Here is a 20,579-nt window from a genome sequence, read left to right as displayed (position 1 = left end):
TTTAGTAAGTGGATGACTGAAAAATGAAGACAGAGAACTATCAAACAGACACTTGTTCATTGTTCAAAATGTCTTTCATGTCTTTGAGTGAGAAAGGACTCTTTATTATGCTTTGACATTTTTTGGTGTTATACATAGATGCTTAAAAATTACTACCTTTAAACATAAAATAATATAATGTATGTTTCATATGTATATATTATGTATGTAGGTTTATAACTCACACATTTCCTGTGTGTTTCTACCACAAGTAATATTTTTAAGGAAGATATTTATTTTGAAGTAGAAAAGAACTTATTTTATCACAGTTTTCTACTTCAAAATTTTCCATTAATCTGTGAAGATTCACTTCTGAGTACCAGGAACCTGAAAGAAAAATATATGGTAGGAATTTGCAACCAAAATCATTGTTCAAGGAATTAAGAAACTATTGTAATCAGTCCTGCATACAACAGGGCTCAAGCCAGTTGATGAGACCTTCATTTATCAACTTGTAACTGAAATCTAAAAATGCAGCTATGAGGATCAACCAGAATTTAACAGAAAAGGTAAGAAGTGTAGGTTCAAACTGTAGGACAACCTTAGAAGCCTGACACTGAACTAACACAAATATGAAGCAGTGCTTTGTACCTTATAAGGAGAAGTAATCAATTGCCTAGTTGCATTAGCAAAGTAAGTCTGAAAAGTAGAAGTAGATTAACAGGCTACTCAATTATCTCAGATTGTCAGCCAGGACTTGCAATAATTATTGTGAAATAATTACAGTTTTGAAATGTTTTTGCTTTCTCTTCACTCTTGAGTGTAAGAATGGACTCATTATAGGATGAGCAGACAAAATAATTCCTTTTCCAATACAATCCAAAAATCACACAATGCTTTTTCATAAATTCTAGAAAGAATATATTTTGGATTTGGGGATAATGATGCAGAATATGCTGAAGAAATCATGCTTTACCTCCTAGCTACTGTCTTCCATTGTTATATTATTAACCTAACAGTAACATAACATGAAATTCTTAGTCTATAAATCATGAGTTAGTGGGAGATAGAGGGGAAGGTAATTGAAGGAGACAAGTTATTCTGGAAAGAGAATTTGCTTCTTGAGAGCTGAAACAAGCCATATGTCTATGTCTGTGTCTGGCTGTGTCTATGTCTGTGTTTGTGTCTATCTGTGTCTGAGTCTGTGTCTGTGTGTCTCTCTCTGTGTGTGTCTGTCTGTCTGTGTCTTTGTCTGTGTCTGTGTCTGTCTGTATCTGTGTCTGTGTCTGTGTTTTATGTGTGTTTTTGTCTGTGTCTGTCTATATCTGTGTGTGTGTGTGTGTGTGTGTGTGTGTCTGTGTCTGTTTCTATGTCTGTGTTTGGGTTTCACATCCCCAGATTCAACAAACCATGGATCAAAAACAGTATTTTTGGTCCAAAAAAAAAACAGTATTTTTGGAAATCTGAGAATGAGGAGGGTTGACTGTATGCATTGATCTATGACATTTTATATAAGTAACTTGAGCATCTGAGCATCTGAGTATCTGTGGGGGTCCTGGAACTAATCCTCCATGGATGCCAAGGGACAACTAAAGTTTAGGTGGAAAAAAAAATAAAGTTTTGGTGGAGTCAAAAGTTACATGCAAGATTTTCAACTGTGCAGGGGCCAGTGACCCCAATCCCCATGAGTCAACTCTATATCTATACCTATATTTATATCATTATTTGGACTCATTTAATTACCATGCCAATAATCTTGCTTTAATAGCATTATTGTTATTATTTAAACATCTTTGTTAGATCTTAAGTCCTATAGGTAACTTTTTGGGCAAAAATTACTCTTAGGATCATTAATTGTACTTAAATTTTATACAGAATTATTCAGATTTTATTTTCAGAAACACTTATAAAATACCATCTATGTAATTTTGGGGGAAAACAAAATACTACCTTATCAGCTGCCTTTATGATGCAAGAATATATTACTTTTTTAAAAATCTTTATTGTTGAAAGTATTATTCAAGTCCCTCCTTTCCCCCCATTAACCTCTTCCAGCCCTCCATAAAATCTATTTCTAAAACACAAGGTATGACTCAGGCTTTCTGAATTTGTATAGGTATATGAAAATCATAGTAATTAATTATATAAATAGAACTTATTCAGAATAAGAAGAGATTCTCAATATACCTCATGAAGCCGGAGGTCTTTCTCATAAACAAGCTTTTTTACAAATGCAGCTATAAATACAATCCAGGCAACCATGAGCACAATTGGAAGAGAATAAGAGACACTGGTTAGGAAGCTGTAAAACAAACAAACAAACAAAAAGAAAAATCCAGTGATCAAAATGAATGTCATACTTACAGATAGCAATATATAAAAAACACACTCCTTCTTACACTTAAATTATACTGCATTTTTGAAATTGAAAATAATCGCTAATGTTACTCCTTTATTTATGAAATGTGAAGCTGACAACAGTAGGCCCATGATTTTCTTGCTCTAAGGCTGCAAGGACAAAAAACAACTCTAAAGTGTTAGATAAAATTGTCATATTGTTTAAAGGGTGTTTGAGTATGTCTTGTACAGGAAAATGATTATTATCTATACTAATAAAATGGTAATATGCTAATTAGACCAGATGTCTTCCGGATGACCATCTGGACGTCCTTCCTGACAAAGCCTGACCTGGGTGAAATCGCCTTCCCACAGTCCCGGGTGCCTGCAGCTGTGGCTGCAGCCCGGGAGAGGAAGAAGCTGTCCACCCCGCAGTCCCGGGCAGCTGCGGCCCGAGTGAAGCCGCCTGCCCATGGTTCCCTACACCTACGGCTGGCCTGGGAGAAGCCGGCCGGGGTCCCAGGTGCCTGCAGCTTGCTGGAGGAGGGAATCCTGGGTCCCAGGTGCAGGGCCAAGGTAGAGGCAGTTAGAGGTGATCAGGCAGGCAGGCAGGCAAGCAGTTAGGAGCCAGCAGTCCCGGACTGTGAAAGGCATGTCCAACTGCCCACAGAGATCAGGACTAAATCAGCAGTCGGACATCCCCCAAGTGGTCCCAGAATGGAGAGGGTTCAGGCTGGGCTGAGGGAATCCCCTCCCCTCCACGTGAATTTCGTGCACTGGGCCTCTAGTATAGATATTGCAAGGCCCCAAACCCTGCTGCCTAAACCAAATTCTTATCTAAAAGGCAGACTTAACATTAGGTGATAATTGGTTTATCTAGCTAAAATCTGTATCTTCCCAAATTACTGTATTTATCTACTCTTTGGAAGTTCATAGTGATTATTAAACTAAATTGTCCAAAATAAGATAAAATAAAACTCAAGACAGTTAATTTAAAATGCAGACAAATAACTTGAATTCAGGAGATTTTTCATAAAGAGTATAGAAATGTCATTTTTTGTAATGTGTGAACTAGAGGGTCACACACAGGAAGACCTCATCAGAACCCACCTGTATTCCTGAGTGACCTGCCCATGATACCTGAGGGTTCTAATGCAGTGTTTCTCAAAGTTGAACACTCATCAGAATTACCCAGAGGGCTTACTGAAACACAGATTTCTGAGCTCCACCCATAAGCTCCTGATTTATTATATCTGGGGTGGGATAAGGGATTTGGATTTTAAACAATTTCCCAGAAGATTGAGAACCATAGCTTCCTACTTTGGCCATCTTTCTATGAGCTAAGCAAATGAGTAGTTTTCAATGAGAGAAACTCTAAATTGATCTGATTTGCATATTAGGCTTCACTGAGGCTTTTACCTGGAGAAAGGTCCCAAGGCCATTTCCTTTTTAATCTATAAGGCTAAGAAGGAATTACCTTCAAGTTCCCCATGAAAAATACAAGTATTAATGGAACATGACATCACCATCATTCATTCTCACTTTAGCATCAGAACTGTAACACCATCAGAAATATGAGGGTGTTTTTTTTTCGGTGGGAGAGGAGTGAGGGAGGGTTGGGGCCATGTGCAATTTTTTGGTTCCTAAGAACCTGTCTGGCCTGGGGTAGGCACTTAAAGGATATTGGTTGAATGAATTTTGTCTTGGTTCAGATCCAGCCCTGATGCTGCGTCTGGCTCTAGTATTAGGCAAAAGCCCTCATTCATTAATAACAAATCCCCTGCAATGATTCTTTTAAGTGATTGTGTATTTTAGATTTCATATAGGACAAAGAAAAAACAAATGCTGGTCTCATAATCTAAGGATTAGTGGGGTACCAGCTCTACAACTTGGGACACATAACATAACCTTTGTGAATTTTCATTTTTTTCATCTGGAAAGCATGGCTGATAATACCTGCTTGGGAGGAACAAATGAGCTAATATATGCAAAAGTACTTTGTATGTGACAGAATTTATTAGTATATGTACGTGTGAAGCATTATGATTATTCTCCCATATAGAATGCAAAGTATAGTTACTTTTTGTCTTAAATGAAATATCCATGTACCTGGGATTTACAAGGGGGAAAAAGGAAGCAGGAAAATAGAGGAGAGTTTTCATTTAATTGAACCCACAGGTCTTTACTATTACTGCAAGCCATTGCATTTCACTCGTGGGTCAGGCTGCAAAGTCCTTCCTGGCCTTCACAATAAGCAGCTCACCTTGACAACCCACTGACCCAGCCCTTGCCTGTCTGCTGTATCACAACTGCACAAAGAGTTACATACCCTCTTCGAGTCTGTAGCTCTTGAAGCTATACATCCATACAGAGAAAGAAAAAACCATTCAGAGCATCTGTATTGTATATAAATTGCAATAACTTGGCTGAATAATGTGTACAATTCCTTTAAAGTAATATTCAGCCTCAAGCTTTTGTGTATGAGAATGAGCTTGAAAACACTTAGTCCTCCAACCATTTTTTTTTTTTTTTTTTTACTATGGCCAGAGTGGAGGAGCCATTTAGTGTTACCCGACTGGAAGATTTCTTGAACATTCATATTCAATTGTCTAACAGCATGATACTTACATGTGTTTTTGTTGTTGTTGTTGTTTATTCAGCAAAACCACTTTAAAGATTCCTAGCAAGTGGACTAAGGGTACATGACATAGTTTTAGGCAGCACATTATTTATCTAGAGAGTTGATCAATGATGTGTTCCATCAAAACTTTCTATGCAATTGACCATGCATGCACATATTTTTAATTAAATATGAGAATTGGAAGGGATTTTAAGATTGTCTTGTTTAACTCCCTCATCAGACTAGAGAAAGGTAAGACTGGCAGAGAGTGGGTAATATGAAGTCATGCAGCTGTGCGTGCACTGAAGGCTGGAGCCCAATACTCTGAATTCTGGAATCAAAGTCCTTGGAAAGCTGAGTTATGATAAAGAAAACATGAATCATTTGGTAAAATCAATCCCATCCTGTTGGTAACGTTAGAGCTGTGCCAGAAACAAGCATTTGACAAAAGTTTGGTGAATATTTCCCCTTTTGCTTCAGACGTATGAAAGAATGGACATAAATGAGTTCTCAGAAAAGCGGTGGATTATTAACAAGGGCTGAAAGTGCACCGACTTACTTGTCTTTCATGTAGCAGGGGTAAGGAATTGCTTGGACCTGGACTGCTATTTCCTGGGAGTTTCTTCCAGTCTGCAATTCAATGATTGCTCTTTCAATATTATCCTGTAAGTAGACAAAAGCCCGGCCATAGATCTGGTTGTGTGATGGAGAATTATGCGGCCCCGGGGCCCAAATCTTGGTCCTTATGTTTCGTGTGGTCTGTGAGGTCTTGAGACTCATGCGGATGGTATATTTTACGACAGGAGGAAGAGAGACATCGTCAGAGTCATAGCCTCGGTACTGGCTTGTGTTAGAAGGAAGCTTAAATATAACACCTAAAAATAAAATGGCAACGACAGCAGAAAGGTTAGTTTATGGTTGACATCATTCTTTGTTTGGAAGGTACACATAGGGGATTTCCAAACAGGCAATTTAGTAGTAATATGACAGTAAGTTCAGGCTCCCAATTTACAGAGAAGATGGCTAATTAGGAGTTACAATCTGAGAGATTCAAAGCAAGAGTTTAAAGATATAATCACAAACAAAGTGGCCAGATTAAATATATCACTCCAAGCCAGTTACTGAAATCACACACACACACACACACACACACACACCTCACAATGAATAATCTTGACTAATTATAAGGATTGACTCAACTTTACCCTGTAACTATGGAATCCTTTTTCAGTCTTAATTTTAACCATATCAACAAAATTACATATAAGTTGAAGGTTCCTCTGACGAAGGAGAGTTGACTTCATGAAAGGTTCTTATTTCTAAGGACATTGGAGTGATTGGAGTGGACAGTACCCTCCCCCTGCCCCCACCACCCTGACTACTTTTCTGAGTTCTGGATGAAAAAGGTGAGGAAAGAATTTGGCCAATTTTAGTACAAAGAGAAACTCAAACTCTAGCTGAATAGCACTTACTTCCAAAGAGTTCGTTGCTTTTGTAGAGTCTTGCAGCCTCTCTCTCCATTTCATCTACACTTTCTGCTGCCTGAATGCGGTCATATAATACACAGGAGGAAATATTTACTGTCAGGGAAGATAGTGTGTTGAGATGATCAATGAGGTCGATGCTGTTCTCTAATTTCAGCCTTAGAATATCTGAAGAAGCAAAGCAAAACAGACAGAAAGCATGTTATGATGTTGTATTACAATGTTGTTTCTTCCAGTAGTACTATGAGACAAAAGAATGATTTGGTAAGTATACACTAAACTAGACAATAAATGATAGGAAGTTGCAAAATTTACTCTAAAGATACCTAATACCCTACATTGAGGAAAATGTGTCCATATTCATTGAGGACAATGTTCAATTACAAATGCAGTAAACCCAAGCTCAAAGAACAATACAAACTAAGTTACAAGTATATTCTGCTATAATTTAAATAACCAATGGCTAAATGTGAATAATTAAAAAATCTATCTACATGTAGTTAGAAAGAAAACTATAAACAGGAGATGAAATTTTCAAATAAACAGTAATGCCTGCTTTGTTTAGAGAATGGGAATGTAATAATTTAAACAAAAAAAAGTCTATTCAGAATGTGTATAGAACAAATCAATTATATTATTTAACATGTTGTTCAACAGAATCATTTCTTAGGAGACTGTGAGAATCTAAGCCACACGCAACTTTCTAATATAGTTTGATTTAAAAGCTATGTGGGTTATCTCTATTGATATCTGTATTAATAGTAATCTAGATAAAATGATCAAGATTTTATTGCAGGTAATCACTCTAGAAAATAGAGAATTTAATTTCTCTTCAATTTCATGATTTCTTATGAGGAAATCAACTGAGACAAAGAGCAAATATGAAATTATAAGTCAATAAATCACTTGGCCAATTAAATTTTCACTGACTTCATCATGAATACTGAGGAGGCTGTGAATATCATAAATTCCTCCTCATAGAACCAAACAGGTCTCTTCCATTGTCCAGTGTAAGATTAAAGTTCTCACAGAAGGCAACTTCTTAAATGATTAAATGAATTTCTCATTGGAATTTAAAGGGAAATATTTTGCTTGATACCTATGTTGGTGGGGGAGGGGTAAAATTGTGGTTGAACAGTGGCCTCCAGTGGTCATTGGAAATCAACACAACACCAAGGATTCTTTAAGAATGCTGGTAGATAGAGTCAAAGAAGAGCTATGAGGGTTAGTGATCCCCAAATTCAAACTATACAGTGCCTTAGATACTAAGCTACATACACAACATATACAGCTATAGATATCAATTGCTATATTCATTTTAGCCATTTTTAAATTCTAAAAATGATATCTCTATCTAAAGTTAGGAATAATAAAATTTATATAGGAACTTTATAGTACATTCATGATATTTTGGTTCCTTACCCAAATGATACTTTTAGAGAATAAATCCACTAGTATCTTTCTTTAATCAAACTAGGCTGGATATAATAAAGTGAATACAATTATATACAAAGTGCAATACAAATGTAGGCATAATTCCTCCCCAGTGGTTTGTAACCTAAGACACTATGTCCCTCTTGCTCCAAGGAGGAAGATGGGGTATTTTCCCTTCTGCTGCCAAATTCTGATACTCTCAATCCCTTCTTCATACCCATGGTTGCATAGCAACAGCAAATCAGACTAAATTAGATGTCTTGCATCCCTCAGGTTGAAGGTGGGGATGTGGCAGAGAGAGTGCATGAGTTCAGATGGTTTCCTTTGATCTTCTTCAGCTGTTCCTTTTAAATGATCATGAAAGGAGGATCCAACCTGACTACTGATTTAGGTTTAGTATTTTCTTTTGAGTCTCTGCATTGCCTTTGTTTTGCTTCTGACAACTCTATAACCTCTCCCAGTTACATTCTGGTTTAGTCAAAGTGATACTGAGGCTAGTGGAGATAAAATGTTAAATGTAGCCAGAAAGAAATCAGTTCATCTTCCTTTGTCCTTAAGGACTTGCTTTTCATTAAGCTACAAAAAAATAAAAAGTGTCTTCTTATTTTTAACAACCCACCAACCTATCTGTGATTTTACAAAAAGCTGCATTTACATGGAATATATAGCCTTATAATTAGTGAAACTAACCACAGGTATAATTACTACTTATAATGGTACAACTATTGGGGAATATGATAAACATATATCCAGGATCTTACTTTCCTTAGAAAAACTAGCTAAAAACCAATTAAAAGAAAAAAAGAAAGGAATGTCTCATAGGGGCAATGATTTTCACATTTCTGACATGACGAGTGAGTAAACGTTTTGTGAATATGGACTCACCGAGTTCATCTATCTGTTTCAATAGTTCAACGGCATCAAGTCCCACGGAGAATTTTATAAAAACTTGCACAAAGGGATTCCTTAGTGTATTCTAACAAATAATGACAGGGAACCGGTTTTAGTATAAGAGGAAAACATTATTAATCACCATCTCTCTAATAACATCCGCTGTGAAATGAAGCAACCACCATGTGCACTATGAATGCACCATGTTGCAAAGGCTCACATAGACATTCTTGAGAAAGGAAGAGAAGGTATGTGGCTGGTAATGAACTGAATGGCTGGGCTTTTGCTTGTCTGTAGTCACAAATTGGTTAGCATGCTAACATGGCCAGATATGACCATAATCATCAACATTAGGAAATTATGTTTAATTTAGAAATCCTTTTTCCATAGCTAACTAATTTGCATTTGTTTTTAACATATGATATACAAAATTTTGATGGTTCATAGTTAAATTTTATCAAGCTGAAACAAACAAAAACAGTTAAAAAATTGGGTTGTCTACATGGAATTTGACATCACAACTCATTTGTGTATTAGTTCTACTTTCTAGCTGTGAAGCTTTCAGCAGGCACTCAGTCCTTTCCACCTTCTAGTTCCTTTTCTGTAAAGTAGGGATGAATGACTCATCAGAAAAGTCTAATGTAAATTATTATAATTTTTTATACTCTAATAACTGAACATGAAAAAAATAAACTGATAATAAAACTTTAAATTACATCCATTCTCTTCTTCAATTGATAACTTATCTAACTCTGATGCTTGAACTCTAATTATCAATAGCTCTGTGTGTGATTGAAACATTTCCCCATATTATTTGCATCATCTTGAAAATATCATGCATCTCTCATAAGAATAGCAAATTATACTTTTCAACCAGGCGTCACTGTATTTGAATTGCATTGTCAAATCTTTAACCTAGAGTGTCATGTGTTTTAACCAAAGAACTCCCCAAATTTAACATTCTTCTCCAGTGTATTAGTATTTTAGGAAACCTGCTTCTGTTAAAATAGCAAAGCACACTTTAAAGTAGAAAAATAAATAAATAGGCATATTTTAACTAGAGTTTATAGCATTTTATTTTGGGGAAACAGATTTACACCACTAGCTATAGCCTCCAGATCACTGTAAGATGGCTTATCTCTGAATTACAGACAAGGTGCAATTTAAGAGGTGAGGATGGTTATGAACATGAGTGACAGATCTGTTATCCTGTCTCAGACCCACACTCTGAAGGAGAAGCAATTTTAATCTGTTGAATATGGATACTAAGTCCCTATCTTACCATTCCCATAGTGAAGGTGATTAAAATCTCAAAGAATTATAAGACATAGGAAAGTGAGTGGCAGGACCATCTCCTACCTGGAGCATTGGAATCGTCTGGTTTAACAGGTGGAAAGAATTCATGAAAAGTGGTGACTGGTTCATCCACTCCTGAGATTTTTCTCTTAATTCTGCCAGCTGCCTCAGAGTTACATTAGACTGAAAGACAAAAAATAAAAACAGATATGGTTTATTAGTATTTGTCCTAGATTTCATAAAGGTCTCTTAAGGTTTTGTTACATAACTTCAAGGAACACTTCTAAAAGGTAAAAAACATTGTCAGAATTTCCCACATGGTCAAAGCTTTTTATTTTTTTAATATATATTTTTATTGATTTTACAGAGGAAGGGAGAGGGAGAGATAGAAACAACAATGATAAGAGAAAATCATTGATTGGCTGCTTCCTGCACGGCCCTCTCTAGAGGTCGAGTCCACAACCCAGGCATATGCCATGTGCTCTGACCAGGAATCGAACCATGACCTCCTAGTTCATAGATCTATGCTCAACCACCGAGCCACACCAGCTGGGCTTGTCAAAGGTTTTTGAATGGCAGCTTTTATAGGGTTAAGATTACTAATAAAAATTCTGGTAAATTTAGGGTTCGCTTCATTCCCATAATGGAATTGTAGCCAAATGAAACCATGTTTTCTGCAATTCTCACAAGTTATTAACTTTACAAATGATACACTTAAGTTTACTGTTAAAGAAACAGTAAAGTTCAAAGATAAAGGAAGAGGATAGAGTCATATATTGCTGGTGGAAACAGATGTTACAGGCATGTGTGTTTTTAAAGCAATCTGACATTAGTTATTAAAATAAAATATAATACCCTTCAATCTTTCAATTTTGAACATTCATCTCACTGAAATAAAAATACCATTGTGTAAAATCATATGCACAAGAGTATTTATTTCCACATTGCTTACATTAGCAAAAATCGAAAGTAAACTCTTGATGGTATGAAAACCTCTATGGTATAAAAATTTTCAATCTTCAAAAGGAATGAATTAGTCTATACCTATTGAGTGGAAGAATTTCCACAAGGTATTGTTGTATGAGCAAAGTATTATAATGCTACCTAATTTTAATAATGCAAACAATGACCAAAGAACTCTGCATATGAATATATATAGTTTAATAATTTATAGAGGATGAGAGAAATGTGCATAAATTATTAGAAAGGTATATCCTTGAATTTTAACATTCATTAGTTTACATGGAAGAAAGAGTGGAATAAGGAAGGACAAAAAGAAAAGGTGAGAACCAAGCAGAAAGGAAAGAATGAAAGAGACAGCACTAGAAAATAAGCATATAATAACTTAATTGTTACAAAATTAGGTACAAATGTATAGTCAATACAGCAAGTAAGGTATTAAAATGTAATGCAATAAAAACAAAGAACACTCTAGAAATCAGTGATGCCCTCATGTCCATTTCTATAGACCTAAAATAATGTTATATTCACATAAACTATCTATATATATAAAACGCTACACAACCAGCCAACCGGCCAGTAGGTATGACGTGCACTAACCACCAGGGGGCAGACGCTCAATGCCGGAGCTGCTGAGCGACAGCAACTTTGCAGAGTGCCCTCTCGCACTCAAGGACCCCCTGGGGGATGTTGGACTGCCGGTTTTGATCTGATCCCCACAGGCCAGGCTGAGGAACCCCACCTGCAGGAGGGACCCCTCTCACTCTGCAGATGCCATTCAAGCCCCAGTGCCACCCCAGGTGCAGCTGTCCAGGGGAGGGACCACAGGAGGTTGGCTCCAGGGCATGTCTAGCCTGTCTCACCCAGTCCCACGCCCCTGGCCACCTTCTAATTAATTTCCTTTCAATGTGCATGAATCTATGCACTGGGCCTCTATTAGTTTAATAACCAAATAATGGTAAAAACAGAGATTTTTTTTTAACTTTTATTCTATCATTTTAAAAGTATTAAGTTTTGCCTGGCCAGTTTTCTCAGTAGTTAGAGCATCGATCAGCAGACAAAAGGGTCACAGATTCGATTCCCAGTCAAGGGCATGTACCTCGGTTGCAGATTTGTACCTCGGCCTGGCCCCAGTCAGGGGGCACAAGCAGGAAGCAACCAATGATGTGTCTCTCATGTCTATGTTTCTCTCTTTTCTCCCCTTATCCCTCCACTTTCACTCTGTCTAAAAATCAATGGGAAAAATATCCTCAGGTGAGTATTAAAATAAAAAAGTATTAAGTTTATAATTCAAATCATTAAAGCCAATTTTAAAAATGAGAGGGAAATACTATTATGGTTAAATTAGATAAGTATAACTACTATTAATAATGTTGTCTTTCTCAACATCTACCTCTTATATAAGACTAGTAGCCCGTTTGCACGAAGATTCGTGCAATAGACCTTCATTCACCTGGCTGCCTGCACCAGTTTTCTGCCGGCACCTGGGACCCAGATCTTGGCTGTGGCCACCGCCTTCTGCCTTCTTTCAGGGTCGGGGCTTGGCCCCGGGCGGTGGCCTTGGGCTCGGCCGCACCCAGCATCCCTGCTACCGATCACAGGAGCCGACCCCCAGTGGTTTCCTTCGATCCGTGCAGGCTTCCCGCTGGTGCCCAAGGCCGGGAAAGCCTCCGCCCGAGGCTTTCCCGGCCTTGGGCTCTGCCACATCCCAACATCCCTGCAACGGTTTCCTAGTGGGCGTGTTTGGTGGGCGTGGCTTGTTTGGTGGGCGTGGCTTGGGCATAGCAAAGGTGCGGTCAATTTGCATATTTGTCTATTATAAGGTAAGATGTTAAATTGTACAACCAAATAAGAAGTCAAGAGTCTATAATTTAGGGATTCTTTTTGTTTAAATGGGTTATATAATGGCTCAATATTATTTTTTCTAGTGCCATTCTTTTTTACATACTTTGAAAGTCAGACAGAGTTATAGAAAAATAATTCTACTTTGGGAGATAAATAGAAAAATCTGAGGCCTTGCTTTAAGTAGCCTCATTCTCAAGCATCAACATGGTACATTCTCTTCAAAGAACTACTACACAATCTACATTGTTTGCACATATACAGAGCAGAAGTAGAGAACTGTTAATAGCTTCAGAAAGCCACATAAGATATAAAGAAATCTGAGTCAGCTAGAGTAAATTTGGAAGTTGGCTACTTTAAAAATCATTTTAATATGCACAATAGAAACTTTGATTTATAATGGTCAAACCTTTTCCATTATTGCCCTTGTGACTGGAGTATATGGTGCATACAAAATCTTTCCCAACAACATAGGTTTCAAGAAAGCCCAAATCACAGGTCCAGCGGGCATGTTAATGATGTCTTTATAAAGGGAGAAGCAAAAGGGTGCTGAAAAGAAGAATAAAACATTTTAGTATTTGTATTTCAAATCTATTCCCTGATGGCAAATTGAGACTTTTATCACACCAAAAAATACATGCCTTAGCACTAACAACAGATGTGAGGCATTTAATATCAAAGTTAGAAAGCATAGTAACAAATCTTTTTTAGGTGTAAAAGTCTAACCCAATAAACAAGCCCACAAGAAGTGATGGCGTTTTGCCAAGAGGAGTTAGCAAGGTTGAAAATCACATTTCAAAACTGCTTCCAACAGATCAACATCTCCAGCACTTAATTTCTATATATATATATATTTTTTTTTTAACTCAGAATGTACCAGATACATAAGAGCTATTTAATAAATGTTTGTTGAATGAATAAAAAGAGGAGTGAATGAGTCAATACAATTGCTATACTAAACATCTATAGTATATTATTTGATCGTGTTTTGCATCTCAAAGTTTATAGATCAAGTAAATAACTTTGATGCACCACTAAATGTTCATACTTCTGCTGCATTCCTGGAACTCCTCCTATATGCTGATGTTAGTTTCTAGTTCTAGAACGTTAAGAAAAAATATGGACTGAGCATATTTAAGGTGTGTGTTTTTTGTGTTATCTATTGTCAAGGAAGATATAAGTATGACTGACAAATTCTTCGTGTTGTGATTTAGTGACTAGACTTTGCAGCAGACACCTGGGCTCAAATCACAACTCTGATATTTAAAAGTTGGGTGACTATGACCAGATTCCTTCATCTTTTTGTGCCTCCCATCCCCTTACTAAGATGGAGATACAATCATGCACATCTCATAGGATGGTTGTGAAGAATGAATGAGTTAATATACATAACATGCTTGACATGTGATAAGTGCTGTACAAATGTTTTCTTTTTATACTTGGAGAAAATTAACCATTTATTACAAAAGGGTAAGATATAGTAGACAATGTTGTTAGGAGACATTACCATGCTGATTTTGAGGTATACTCACTGGTATGTGTGGGAATTCCATATTTTTCAGCAATTTCCTCTTTACTTAATTTATAAGTCAAAAAGTCTTTGGTGTGGTTGCCTTTTTGCCTCTGGGAGGAGGGCAGCAAGGCGGTTAAGTATTCAGTGGTGATTCCTTGGGAACACAACGCTTGGGAGATGGTACTAAATGACCCTTGAGCTGTGCTCATCCGGTTGCTTCTGTACATTGCCTGTGAGATCAAAATCCATGATTTATGAATATTATATGAGCTATAAGTGTTATTGAGAACAATAAAAAAGAAAACCTGGCCAAACGTAGAGTATTCTTATAGTTTCCATAATTGTTTTAAAACGTGCATCCCAAATGTAAATGCTGAATTTTAAACTTCACCAATTTAAGTGACCAAAATTTTTGCTGGAGTAGAAGAGTTTTCCTGTAGGAGATTTTTTGTAGTATACTTTATTTATAACAATGTATTATAACCAATTTCAAATAAACGTTAATGTGGCAAAAGGAACTTTCTGACATTACGGGGTGGCTTTTCTACCTGCGTTAAGGGGACACTTCTGGGCAGATGCATTTGCTTCAGGGACCTCATTTTGCTGAGCAGCGGACGGGTGCCGGAAGCCAGCTGGTTGAGAATGCCTTTTAGCTTTATGAAGAGTTCTATCATCTTTTCTACTGGCTTTTGATCTTCCCTAGGGAAAATCACCTAACAGAAACAGAATAAAAATAAATTATTTATGCGGAGAAACTGGAACCTTCACACACTGTTGGTGAGAATATTAAAAGGGACAGGAACTTAGGAAAACATTTTGGAAGTTTATTAAATGGTTAAACATAAATATACCATACAATCCAGCAATTCCATTCCCAGGTATTTACCTGAGAGAAATGAAAACACATGTCCACACAAAGCTTTGAACATTCATTGCAGCATTACTCACAATAGCCAACAGGTGGAAACAATCCAAATGAATGGATAAAACATATGGCCTTAAATTGGAATACTATTTGACAATTTAAAGTGAAATACTGACATATGTTACAACATGTATGGAACTAAAAAATATAACACTAAGTGCAAAGAGCCAGACACAAAGACCACGTATTGTATAATTCAATTTCTATTAAAAGATCTAAAAAAAAAAAGAGGAAAATCTTGGGCTAAAGGTCAAAATGAGAAGTGACTGCAAATGGACACCGGTTTCTTTTGGAATTGATGGAAATGTTCTATAATTAGATTGTGTTAATAATTGCACAATTTTTAATATTTACTAAAAACATTTAATTGTATACTCGAGTGAATTTTATGCTATCTAAATAATCCTTAATAAAGTTTCCCCAAAAATCATTTAAAAAGTAAGGTAAATATCAATTACATAATTCTTCATGTATACTATTGCTCAATATCATGTAATGTGCGCCTGAAAAGCAGAAAACTGTCCAAAAGCTCATGTGCTTTATCAGGCTTAATCAGAATCACACAATGCATTTCTACTGCAGAAAAACAACAACACTGAAAATATTTCAAAAATTTAAAGTCATTTTATCCTCTCATTCATTTATTTATTAAACAAACATTAACTGAATGCCTACTACGTTCCCAGCACTGGGCAAGGTGATGGGTGTACAGTGGTGCACAAATTGGCATCCTCTTTCCAATAAGAGAGCTTTGGTCTAAGAGGAAAAACAGTATCAAATAAGTCAACAAACAAAAGGCTGGGGAATATGATGAGCTAGATTTTAGCTAAGAAATAAAAGGGGGTCTTTCCAAGATAGAATCCCAAAGAAGAGAAAGAACAAATAATAAAACAATAAGGAGAAGAAGGTTATAGACTCGGGGGTAGGGAGCGGGGGGACATGTGAGGTCCATTAGGAAGGAAAACTCTTGGCAGGTCCAAGGGAGAAATAAACCACCATTATGAGCACAAGATTCAGTTGGAAAGATATCATGAAGACATAGCTGCCTCCATAGCACAGCTACTAACTGCCATCAGATTTTTCTAAAGTAGAATCAAAAGTCTAGTCATTCCTAGTTTAAAGTAACATGACTAATGATGAGAAATTTTTTTATTAATTTTGTTTTTATTACTTTTGTTTGCAAAAGAATTAGGTATGGTCTTCAGCTTGTCAAATGCACATGTTTAATTACTGGACTCAACAAGAAATGTTTGATTTGATATCTTCCCTGCAGAGGCATAATAAAATAAAGATGAAAATTCTAGATGAACAAAATTAATTATATCACTTCATATGGATGTGAGGTTATAGTTTATGTAAAAATAACCATTTGTTTAGTTAGGGGGTATTTTCTGAATTTTTTCTATGGGCCAGGCACTGTTCTTGGCATTTGAGATGTTTCGGTGAACAAAGAGTACCTATGGAGCTTATATCCTGGGGGGGGGGGGGGTTAGACAAAAAATAAATAATAAAAATAAATATTAAATAAAAGATATAGTATTATTCTGGAAGGGCAATAGAAAACAAATAGAGCAAGAAAAGGAGATCTGAGAGTGCTGTAGGTGAGGTTGGTTGCATCTTAAATAGGGAGGTCAGTGTAGGCCTTACTGAGGTCAGTGTTGAGTAAGACAAACAGCCCTGCAAATCATGTGAAGGGGGCCTCACTCAGCCGTGCCACATAGCAGCCCTGTGCCATTTATATTGTGCCAGGGAGTAGCCAAGTAGGAAACAGAACTTTAGAGATGGAGAGGGGTTGTACAGATTATGGGGCCCTTGTAGGGCTTGGGGCGGGGGGGGGGGGGTTACTTGAATAAAATGGGGAGCCGCTGGAAGGTTGAACACAGGTGTGACATAATTTAACTCAGTTTTAAAAGGATCATTCTGGCTGCTTAGGGATGGTGGGGGTGGGGGTGGGGGAGTGGGGTAAGTGTGGCAGCAGGGAGGCCAGAAAAGAGATCATTGCAGAATATAGGTGTGGGATAGTGATCATTCAGAAAAGGATTATTTATAAGTAGACTTTGCTATGTTTCAACAATATAAGTCAGCTCTGTTGCTTTTGGTTTTTCTCACCAAAAGAGTGGGACATTTTTTCCCAGTGTTTTCAATAACATATAAATATTTTTTACTTACTCTAGATTTGGGTGATCAAAGGGCTTAAGTTTTTTAAGTTTAAATTTTCTTTCAGTTTTTTTATTTATTAAATGAGTACTTATAAAGCATCCACTTATTGCAAGATGGAGTCATTGCTGCCTTTACTAAGCCCTAATAACGACCATTTGTTTTGTTCTACTGAATGACTAATGGTAGCGTCTTTCTAAACCGATGAGGAAAACACTAATTTTTTTTTTAAAACATACCAAAAAATCCCTTATTCTTTTACTTGAAAAAAATAACTGTTCTAGTTTTTATTTTTATCTTATCAAATTAATGCTTATTCACTGTAAAAAATTATAGCATTTGTACTTCACACATTAATATAGTATATATTAAACTTAATTCCTGGTCTTGGATACACAAACTAAGAGTTAATGAGGTAATAATATTCATTTCCTCATCTATAAATGTGCAAATTTGCCATATTTGATCTCTAAGGTCCCATTTCACTCTAACATAAAGCTATAATTTCACAAGCTATATAAATGAATTTCATTCCTAACAGTATCAAAGAGCATGCATGTGTAATCAAATATTTTTATACTGAAGTATGAATATAAAAATATTTCATCAACAGCAACTTGCCTTGTATGTGAAGTTGTAAATGTCTAAATAGTGCAGCAGAGTGAGCCCGATGAGGTAAGACTGGCGGGATCTCTCTGGAAGAGGCAGGCTGCAGAATTCCTTCATCGCATCTTCCAGTTTGGGATTGGTCCCATTAGCACCACAAGAATGCAACCAGAACACACGAGAAATAATCTGCAAGTTGGAGGAAGAAAAAGATTTTAGCTGTGAACCCTTTGAGAGCCATCTGTCCATTTTGAGCGGTTTTTCTTATACTCTTAGTCTTCATTACAAAACATGACAGCCCAGCGAGAGTAGCACAGTGGTTGAGCATCGACCTATGAATCAGATGATCACGGTTCGATTTCCGGTTGCAGGCTCGGTCCCCAGTATGGGGCATGCAAGAGGCAGCCGATCAATGATTCTCTCTCTTCATTGATGTTTCTATCTTTCTTTCCCTCCCCCTTCCTCACTGAAATCAATAAAAATATAAAAATTAAAAAAAGAAAAGGGTTGCAGAGTAGGGAACATATTTTTTAAAATATGACATTATCCTCAAAAGCAAATACTTATATAAAGCACTAATAACTATCAATAAAACTACAGCAAGTCCACAGTTCACTGGAAAGCTTAAGGAATAAGATGTGAAAAGAGACAGAGATGGGTCTATGATGATTTATTGCTTGAACACCTGGGAGAATGATGGCACCAAGAAAATAATTGATTTGGAGTAAGTTTGGGGAAAATACTAGGTTAAGATCCATGCTGCCTTTAAATTTTAACCTTAGTTTATTCAAATTGCATTTTATTTTTATAATTATTGAAAGTTATAATCTTGTACAATGAACTCTTGTCATCATGGACAGCAATGCTGGTGTGAAAAGTGAGATGTTAATATGAGAAATAAGGAGTCATCTCTATTGCCACCAAAATGAAATAAAGAGAAAAGTTTATGAAATTCCAGATTAGGGAAATGTGTCCCTCCTTCCTTTTGAAAGCAATAACATGCATGCTCTCCATTTACATGCTTTAATGTATTAAAATGAAACTGCTCTTCAGAAGCCCAAAACACGATTGCTGAAATCAGGTGTTAGGATCAAATGAGCAAGAGGTGAGATCAAAGGGAAAAGGTGAATGAAAATTATTTGCTCAATCAAGAGGAAAAAGTGCAGGCAAAGCAGTTCTAATGTTTGTATTGGGTAACCAATTAATATGACACAAGTAAACATAAATACTATCCAAAGGCAGCGTTTATAGGCTTTTTAAAAAGACATTATCCAATATTGGAGGATGGCTGGGCTGTGCTTAGAAATGACACACTCTGTCACACGTGAGTTTGGAATGGATGAAGCCGTAAGCTCTGCAGCTCTTTTGGAAAATTTCTATGACGCTTCCAGACAATGGACTTGAAAAGGGGATAAAAGATAAGAGATTTCAAGTGGAAAACCCTATTACCAGCCTATGAGTAAATGACATTATTCATTTTCACACCAAAAAAAATGTTTACTACACTCATAAACCTACACAAACTTCCTTTGCCCATATCTATGTTATATACTACATCTTATCTTGGGACTTTTAAGTACAAATATTTACTTTTATTTTAATTTTTACAAATTAGTCTCTCTGTTTTTGACCCCTAACTAGGTTACTGAAACTTTACTTTGATACCATCATAATAGAAAATTATAATGCAAAGTTACCTTTGATAATGTGTGATAGTGAATATTAAAGAATGGATGGCACCATTATTTAAGAAAACCATCTGGGGGCAAAGAAAAGGAAAGGAACAAGGAGGTAAGAGGAAGGAAAAGATCAGAGGGAAAGGAACAGAAAGTGATAATATTCTTGCTTCAGGATTTTTCTTCATCTTCACTTAAGATAGGCCTCTAATTTTATCACTTGCATGGAAAATTCACCAGATTTACATTCAACTACTCAGTATTTTACTGACAAATGTTCAACAAATATTAAATACTACTGAGACTTTTAGAAACTGGATATAAGTACAGATACATCATACCCCACCTCAGCTCTGTTATCCGGAATAGGAATGGCCAGCAAATTGTCGATACTCCTATTGGACATTCCTGTCCTTCTCCTTAGTTCTTCTTTCAGCTCTTCAACATTTTTAAACATTTCTATTAACTGACCTGCAAGGGGGGAAAAAAGGAAAAAAAAAAACTCTGATGATTGCAATGTAATTTTGTTAGTTATACCAACACAGAGAAACCTTCTTGACTAAAACATATATTCAACATATATGCCTTGTGCGAGGAACAGATTTCTCCCAGTTTGGGCAAAATTTGCATCTTTAGGGTGTATCTCTATCTGACTTAGACTTGTTTCTAATTATGATATCATTAACCTACGGTAACAGATTCCTCTGTGTTCTGTAGAGTCTCTCCCCCTAGTCCCAGGAATAATTCAAGATTCATTAAAAGAATATATGGTTTCCTCTCTGTTTCTGATCACATAGTGCACTAAATATACATCCCTCTATTTGATTTAAAGCATCACACAAATTTAAAATACTTGTGA

The 20,579-nt window shown here is 36.4% G+C and overlaps 1 protein-coding gene across 1 annotated transcript in view; it reads right to left on the bottom strand.

The window, feature by feature from the left end:
* ABCA12 (ATP binding cassette subfamily A member 12) overlaps window positions 1-20,579 on the bottom strand; it is a 171,199-nt gene that overhangs the window by 52,453 nt on the left and 98,167 nt on the right. The window contains exons 14-23 of the mRNA XM_054723042.1: window positions 20,067-20,191; window positions 18,060-18,233; window positions 14,905-15,069; window positions 14,376-14,586; window positions 13,253-13,392; window positions 10,105-10,224; window positions 8,740-8,830; window positions 6,409-6,588; window positions 5,496-5,811; window positions 2,167-2,281 (exon numbers count right to left, since the gene is read on the bottom strand). Coding sequence (XP_054579017.1) covers window positions 2,167-2,281; window positions 5,496-5,811; window positions 6,409-6,588; window positions 8,740-8,830; window positions 10,105-10,224; window positions 13,253-13,392; window positions 14,376-14,586; window positions 14,905-15,069; window positions 18,060-18,233; window positions 20,067-20,191 — 1,637 coding nt within the window. The remainder of the gene's footprint in view (window positions 1-2,166; window positions 2,282-5,495; window positions 5,812-6,408; window positions 6,589-8,739; window positions 8,831-10,104; window positions 10,225-13,252; window positions 13,393-14,375; window positions 14,587-14,904; window positions 15,070-18,059; window positions 18,234-20,066; window positions 20,192-20,579) is intronic.

The sequence above is a fragment of the Eptesicus fuscus genome, chromosome 11, assembly GCF_027574615.1.
Source record: "Eptesicus fuscus isolate TK198812 chromosome 11, DD_ASM_mEF_20220401, whole genome shotgun sequence".
Lineage (NCBI taxonomy): Eukaryota > Metazoa > Chordata > Mammalia > Chiroptera > Vespertilionidae > Eptesicus > Eptesicus fuscus.
This window is presented reverse-complemented; position numbering and strand designations above follow the sequence as displayed.